Consider the following 8,166-nt stretch of genomic DNA (forward strand, 5'->3'; position numbering starts at 1 on the left):
AAAAACCCAACACTTAGTATTGTTTTGTTTGTTTTTTTTTATATAAAAATGCATTTTGTATTAAAAGTCTTGGAACAGGCAGACAGCTGTTAAATGCATGTCTGGATTTGTAACATACAGAGGATGTTAGAATTCCTTGGTGCGCCAGAGTAAGATTTCCCTCCCTCCCTCCCTCCCTCTCTCGCCCTCCCACCTCTGTCATTGCTGGCCTGGTGAAAGAGAGATTAAATTAGTACACGGAGTAACAAAGTGGGGGTGGGGGGTTGGTGGTGATACAGTTCCTTTGGAAACAAGAGGAGAAAAAAAAAAGGGTGGGGGGAGATGAATTCTCCAACAACCTGAAACGTAGGCGAAGCGAAAAAAAGAACGAAACGTATATAGATTCCGTCCAGAGAGGCTCTTTAGTCTTGCCATGCTTTGTGTGGGAAACACTCGAAGGAAAAATGTTAAGTACTTTTTTTTTGTGCACCAACAGCTAATGGGATAGCGTGGAGGCTTTCACAGATTGGCACGTACTGCATTGACAGCGGAGTCTCAAAGGCACTAGACACAAGGGCGGTTGGTGGCCTGTGATCAGGAGGTCCATGGACCACAGGACAGAAGTCAGTTATTGCCTGCGCCCTCCAGGGTTTTCCATTTGTCGATTTGTCTCTTTCCCCCTTGTTTGTACAAGTCTACGGATATCACATTCACAGCACACAGTTCAAAAAAATACCATTGTTGCTTTTTTTTTGTTAAATATATTTGCCCTACTTTCCTCCTCCTTTCCACTGGGTGGGGGGGGGGGGGGGGGGCAGGTGGGTAGGTGGGTGGTCCTGGGGGGGGGGGCTTGCGGGGGGGGGGCAGGGGTGTGGAGCGGGAGGGAGGAAAAGGAGGCAACAAAAAGTCACAGCAGGTCAACGAAAAAATAGATGTACTTCCCCCGCACCCCCCCCCCCCCAACATGAATAAAACAGCAGTAAGATGGAGCTCTGATCCATACTGGGTGGCATCTGTTACGCAGTCTCCAAGTCAGGTGTGTGCCACGAGAGATGGGATGCCTATATCCATAATTCCAACTTTGCATAGAAATTCTGTGCCTGTGAAAGGGGAGGGGGGAGGGGGTGGGCCAAAAATAAATCATAATCATTAAATCAATCAGGAATTCACCACCAGACTTAAAGATTCACTTACGACCCCCACCCACCCTTGCAGTGAACAAAAGACTAGATTGTAGCATCAAATACTGTCAGTTGGATTCTGAAATAAATCTCCCCCCTCCCCTTTTACAGTTAAAAGAGTTTTTAATGCATATCTGTGTCTGCTAACTCGCTCTCACCCCCTCTCCTCCCCCACCAAAAAAAAACATATATATATATAAGGAGCAGGGGGTGCAATTAAGACACCAGCACTGGATGTTCCGACTAATAACACATGCAAGACTTATCAGCCCCACCATTTTAAGCGAGGAGGCTGGTGTGATAAAAAGAGAGAGAGACCCTGCTGGTTGCAACTTGTCTTCCTGGAAGTAGCATCACAAGTAACTGTGGGGAGATTTAATCTGTCTCCCCCTTCTCCCCTATTCCATTCACCCCCCGCCCCCCCCCCCAGTCACACCAGTGTCTCATCTCTTATTTTTATCATTAAAAAAATTAAAATGTTTTTACTTCCCACCCTCCAACAAAAAAAAAAATCTCAGTCCCCTCTTCATTAAAAAAAAAGTTAGTTGAAAGCTATCCCCCCACTCCCTCCCTCCAAAGACTTAATCGAATCTCACCTTTATAATGTATAATATATATTTATATAGAAATCTGATCACAGGATAACACACGACGAGCAACACTGGTCGTCTCCATTGGGCTGGGCCACATAGTTCATTTGCCTGACGATCTCTGCAAACAGTTCGTCCACAGAGGTTTTATTTTTAGCCGAGGTCTCCATGAAAGGACAGTTCCATTCATCGGCCAGGGCTTTGCCTTCCGCGTAAGTCACCTCTCGCTCCCCTTCCAGGTCCACTTTATTGCCCACCAGCAGCATGGGCACCCTCTCGTACCTCTTCACCCGGATGATCTGGTCCCGCATGGGTCGGATGTCCTGGAACGACTGCTGGTTGACCAGGCTGTAGACCAGGATGAAGCCCTGGCCATTTTTGATGTACAGGTCCCTCATGGAGGCGAACTGTTCCGTGCCGGCTGTGTCCAAAATCTCCAGTACAGAAGGGGACGAGTCCACCTCGATCTCCTTCCGATAGAAATCCTCGATGGTGGGATCGTATTTCTCTATAAAGGATCCGGTCACGAACTGCACAGTCAGGGCTGATTTTCCCACTCCACCGCTCCCTAAAACGACCACTTTGTATTCTCTCATGATTTGGCAAAAGCCACTTTCTTTCTCTCTCTCTCTCTCTCTCTATTTTTTTTGGGGGGAGGTGGGTGTGTGTGTGTGTGTGTGTCTGTCTCTAAATTCAACCACCGTCTCTCCCCACCCCACCCCACCCCCCCCCCCCCCCCAAGAAGAAGAAATTGATCTGAAATTGCAAGAGTGAAACCGACAAAGGGCAAAAAAAAAGACAAAGCACCAAAATCCTTTTTCTTTCCTTTCTCTTTCCCCCCCCACCCACCCACCCCCCCACTTTTAAATCCGATGCTGGACGTGCTTGCTGAAGTCTTCTTCCAGTGTGTGGAGGGTTTCTGTTGGGACTCCCAGCATTTATTTGCCAATGCAGCTCCCTGGGTTTGCTTAGTCCCCCCCTCCTCCTCCTCCTCTCTTCCTTGCCGAGCGAGAGCGAAGCGAGTGAAGCGGGGCGATCTCTCCCACGCTCTTCCTTCCCATTGACACACACACAAGACTTTGCAGGACGTGAACGCGTCGGCATCAGCCTGAAACTGCACCGCCGGGGAGGAGCTAAGCTCTTAAAGGGGCAACTGCAGACCTTCGGGTCCCAGCAGCACCCCAGAAAGAGAGAGAGAGAGGGGGGGGGGGGAAAAAAGTCTTCTTCAAAAGTACACACCCTAAAGGAGGTGATCTACAATGAAAGAAAAGGAAAGAAACACACACAGACTTGCATTTATATAACGCCTTGCACAACCTCAGGACGTCCCAAAGCACTTTGCAGGCAATTAGCTGCTTTTTTTTTAAGTATCGTCACTGCTGTAATGTAGGAAACGCGGCAGCCAATTTGCGCACAGCAAGGTCCCGCAAACAGCAATGTGATAATGACCGGATAATCTGCTTTAGTGATGTTGGTTGAGGGATAAATGTTGTCCAGGACACCGGGGAGAACTCCCCCTGCTCTTCTTCGAAATGGCGCCATGGGATCCTTTACGTCCACCTGAGAGGGCAGACGGGGCCTCGGTTTAACGTCCCATCCGAAAGGCGGCACCTCCGACACATTAATTTGCGGGGCTATATGGGGAACGAGCAGGGGGAGTGGGACTAATTGGATAGGCACGATGGGCCGAATGGCCTCCTTCTGTGCTGGGTTATTCTAAATAATGAACATTTATAAAGCACCTGATCAGCTCCTCGGGGCTCATCACAGCCAGTTATTTACTTTTGAAGTTCAGGTCTTGTTGATACGTAGACGAACGGGGCAAACAGTTTTGCGCATAGCAAGATCCCATAAACGGCAGATGGGATGAACCTTCCTATTGTTTGAACCAATAAGCGTCACTTGCCACAAAGTAACGGTCAGTTTCTGACAAGTGCCCCCTTTACCAAGGGAGGCAGTGTGAAAACAATCAAGCCAAAAGTGTGTGCCAGTTTAAAATATTATTCTGTTTTGACAATCAGTAAAAAACAGTCTGCCCTGGGAGGAATTTTCAGGCTTAATCTGTTTTATGGTGCTGTTGTTGGAGGGAGGAATCTTGGCAAGGGCAGTTGGTGACATTGGCATAAAGATAGGAACATAGGAACAGAAGAAGGCCAATCAGCCCCTTGAGCCTGCCCCACCATTCCATTAGATCATGGCTGATCTGTCCCTCAACTCCATTTACCCGCCTTACCTCCAAATCCCTTGATACCCTTACCCAACAAAAATCTATCGCTCCAAATGTCCCCCAGCATCCACAGCCTTTTAGGGGAGAGAGTTCCAGATTTCCACTACCTTGTGTGTGAAAAAGTGCTTCCTGATTTCACTCCTGAATTGCTTGGCTCTAATTTTAAGATTATGTCCCCTCGTTCTTAATTCCCCCATCAGAGGAAATAGTTTTATCTGGATCTACCCTATCGAATCCTTTTAACATTTTAAATAACCTCGATCAGGCCACCCCTCAATCTCTTATTTTCAAGGGAATACAAGCCAGGTTTATTCAGCCTGACCTTGTAATTTAACCCTCCAAGCCCTGGTATCATTCTCATTCCGTTAATGGACAGAAATTCAAGGATTGGCAGTGCGCAATTTCCCGCTGTGTGCTCTCGTCCTGGGCCAGGAATGGGCACAGTAACATTTTTATCCCATTAGCGGATGAAGGGTTAACGGTCTTGCATGACCTTCTGCTCTCTGATTATTAATAGCAGCGTTAACGGATTTTAAATAGAAGCCCTATTTGAAAACCATGGGCAGAGAAATCTCATAACAAATGCATTAAACTTTCATCCTCGAACTTCACCAGCAGTGAAGGGTAGGCCCATAAGTTTTAGCTTAGGCTTGGTGGGTAAACACTTGATGTGGGACTCAGTCATACAGATTCCAGACCAATGCTGTAAGCTGATCTTAGCTGAGGGCACCAGTCAAACAACTGGTGTTAGTGCCCCTGAGCCAGGGCGTGGAAAAATCAGCAAGACTTACTGCTCCTGATCACTGTGCAAGTGACCTCTACTGGAATGTGCACAAGTGTGCACTTCAGGCGAGGAGGGACCCAGTTTCAGCTCTGCTGCCCCACATAGTCGAATAGTCTTTGCCAAGTGACCTTTTTCTATGTGCTGGCTTAGACAGGCAGCAGTATCACAACAACAACAACTTGCATTTATTTTCAAACTGGATGCCTATGTCCAGCGGTGTGCCTCAGGGATCGGTGCTGGGTCCGCTGTTATTTGTTATTTATATTAATGATTTGGATGAGAATTTAGGAGGCATGGTTAGTAAGTTTGCAGATGACACCAAGATTGGTGGCATTGTGGACAGTGAAGAAGGTTATCTAGGATTGCAACGGGATCTTGATAAATTGGGCCAGTGGGCCGATGAATGGCAGATGGAGTTTAATTTAGATAAATGTGAGGTGATGCATTTTGGTAGATCGAATCGGGCCAGGACCTACTCCGTTAATGGTAGGGCGTTGGGGAGAGTTATAGAACAAAGAGATCTAGGAGTACAGATTCATAGCTCCTTGAAAGTGGAGTCACAGGTGGATAGGGTGGTGAAGAAGGCATTCAGCATGCTTGGTTTCATTGGTCAGAACATTGAATGCAGGAGTTGGGATGTTTTGTTGAAGTTGTACAGGGCATTGGTGAGGCCACACTTGGAGTACTGTGTACAGTTCTGGTCACCCTATTATAGAAAGGATATTATTAAACTAGAAAGAGTGCAGAAAAGATTTACTAGGATGCTACTGGGACTTGATGGTTTGACTTACAGGGAGAGGTTAGACAGACTGGGACTTTATTCCCTGGAGAGTAGGAGGTTAAGGGGTGATCTTATAGAAGTCTATAAAATAATGAGGGGCATAGATAAGGTCGATAGTCAAAATCTTTTCCCAAAGGTAGGGGAGTCTATAACGAGGGGGCACAGATTTAAGGTGAGAGGGGAGAGATACAAAAGGATCCAGAGGGGCAATTTTTTCACTCAAAGGGTGGTGAGTGTCTGGAACGAGCTGCCAGAGGCAGTAGTAGAGGCGGGTACAATTTTGTCTTTTAAAAAGCATTTGGACAGTTACATGGGGAAGATGGGTATCGAGGGATATGGGCCAAGTGCAGGCAATTGGGACTAGCTTAGTGGTATAAACTGGGCGACATGGACATGTTGGGCCGAAGGGCCTGTTTCCATGTTGTAACTTCTATGATTCTATGATTCTATATAGCGCCTTTAACGTAGTAAGACGTCCCAAGGCGCTTCACAAGAGCGTTATTAGACAAAAATTTGACACATAAAGAGATAGTAGGACAGGTTGATCAAAGAGGTAGGTTTTTAAAGAGGGTCTTAAAGGAGGAGGTAGAGGTGGAGAGGTTTAGGGAGGGAATTCCAGAGCTTAGGGCCTAGACAGCTGAAGGCACGGCCGCCAATGGTGGGGAGTGGGAGATGTACAAGAGGCCAGAATCGGAGGAGCGCAGAGATCTCGGAGGGTTGTAGGGCTGGAGGAGGTTACAGAGATAGAGAGGGGTGAGGCCATGGAGGGATTTGAAAACATGAAGAATGGGCGCTTGGGAGAGGTGACAGAAATCTGTCAGCCCCAAGAAAGAATCAGTGGCTTGAGAAGTGGGGAGGTGGGGGAACACAACCTTTATAAAAGGTTTCAGGGACCAATGACACCAAATGTTTGAGACTGGTAAGTGTTTTGAATGACACTGGGCTCATTGTCACTCTCTGGATACTTAATGTCAGCTCTCTGTTACCATATATAAAAAAAAGTTAAAACGTTTCCAGTTGGCCTAGTGTTATACTGTGGCCCATGTAAGGCCAACCGCTTAAAGCAATCCCTGGCCATCTGCCTAAGTCTGATTCGGGTGACTTCACACCTGAGATTACACTGCACAGTTTGTATTGATTCAGAGTTGAATGGAATATTGCATCTGGCCTATTTAAATCACCTGCTCAGTTTATTAGCTAGGTGTCAGCTGTGGCTCTGTGGGTAGCACTCTTGTTTCTGATGTCAGTAGGTTGTGGGTTCAAGTCTCACTCCAGAGATTTGAGCACAAAATCTAGGCAGTACTGATGGAGACGATCTTTTAGGATGGGATGTTAAACTGAGGCCCCTCAGGTGGAAGTAAAAGATCCGATGACACTATTTCGAAGAAGACAAGGAGAGTTCTCCCCCGGTGTCCTGGCCAATATTTATCCCTCAACCAACATCACTAAAACAGATTATCAGGTCATTTTTCATATTGCTGTTTGTGGGATCTTGCTGTGTGCAAATTGGCTGCCACATTTCTTATATTATAACAGTGACTACAGTTAAAAAAAAATACTTCATTGGCTGTAAAGGACTTTGGGACTTCCTGAGATCGTGAAAGGGTCCATATAAATGTAAGCCTTTTTAAAAAAATTATTGTCTTTACAAATGCAAGTACCCTGTCTTAGTGATATGATCACAAGTAAGTTAACATTCAAAGAAGGAGAAGCCTTTAACAGACTGTCTTCCCTCACCGCCACCCCCCATCCCGACTTCACCCCCCAGTCCACCAACGTACTGTGCAGGATGCAAGTGATCCCGTGTAGAGTGAATTCCGCATCATATCGGGAGTCCAGGGGAAAAAAATAAAACAACTTAGATCCTCACAATGGGTCTCCGGGGGAGTGACGCTCAATTGGAGACCTGCAACCTTCATGTACCGCTCCTTCCTGTTTACTTAAACTGGCGTTGCTGCTCCTAATTAAGGCCCACTGGAGACCCAGAGAACCGCATACCTCATAGCTAAGAGGGAGAAAACAGTTTTGACTAGAAGTTTGATGGCAGCTTGTGAGGCGGCTGCACACACTGACACCTCAAGTCCCACAAGATGAGGGAGGCCATTTGGTACATAGTTATCAATCCAGGTGGATCGGTCCGCAGTCCTCCCGTTAGGTCTGTGCCTCCACTCCCCTATCAGGAAGACCATTCCAAACACTGACTGCTCCTTGCGTGTAGGCATTCTTTCTGACATCCATTCTAAACTTTCCTTTCGCCAGTTTTAATACATGCCCCCTTGTACCAGTACAAATAGAAAAAAAAAATCAAGAAACTGCAAATGCTGGAAATCTAAAAGGACAGGAATTGCCAGTCAGCATCAGTAAAATGGAAGATCATAGAATCATACAGCACAGAAGGAGCCCAATCGGCCCATCGTGCCTGTGCCAGCTCTTTGAAAGAGCTATCCAATTAGCTCCACTCTCCCCACTCGTTTCCCCATAGCCCTGCAAAATTTTTCCTTTTCGTATGTATATCCAATTCCCTTTTGAAAGCTACTATTGAATCTGCTTCCACCACCCTCTCAGGCCGTGTAAGATGGGTTAACACTTCTGCCAGTGACCCTTCATCAGAACTGGAAGTGATC

General features: G+C 46.6%; 1 protein-coding gene across 1 annotated transcript; it reads right to left on the bottom strand.

Annotated features, from left to right (window-relative positions):
* Positions 1-19: 19 nt before the first annotated feature.
* On the bottom strand, positions 20-2,823 carry LOC137331266 (ras-related protein Rap-2b). Its single transcript, XM_067994927.1, has 2 exons — positions 1,757-2,823; positions 20-1,079 (listed from the first exon to the last, which is right to left on the bottom strand). Exon 1 carries the CDS (start codon positions 2,344-2,346, stop codon positions 1,795-1,797), a length of 552 nt encoding a protein of 183 aa, XP_067851028.1. The 5' UTR covers positions 2,347-2,823; the 3' UTR covers positions 20-1,079; positions 1,757-1,794.
* Between the last annotated feature and the right edge of the window lie 5,343 nt (positions 2,824-8,166).

Source organism: Heptranchias perlo, chromosome 13 (genome assembly GCF_035084215.1).
Source record: "Heptranchias perlo isolate sHepPer1 chromosome 13, sHepPer1.hap1, whole genome shotgun sequence".
Classification (NCBI taxonomy): domain Eukaryota; kingdom Metazoa; phylum Chordata; class Chondrichthyes; order Hexanchiformes; family Hexanchidae; genus Heptranchias; species Heptranchias perlo.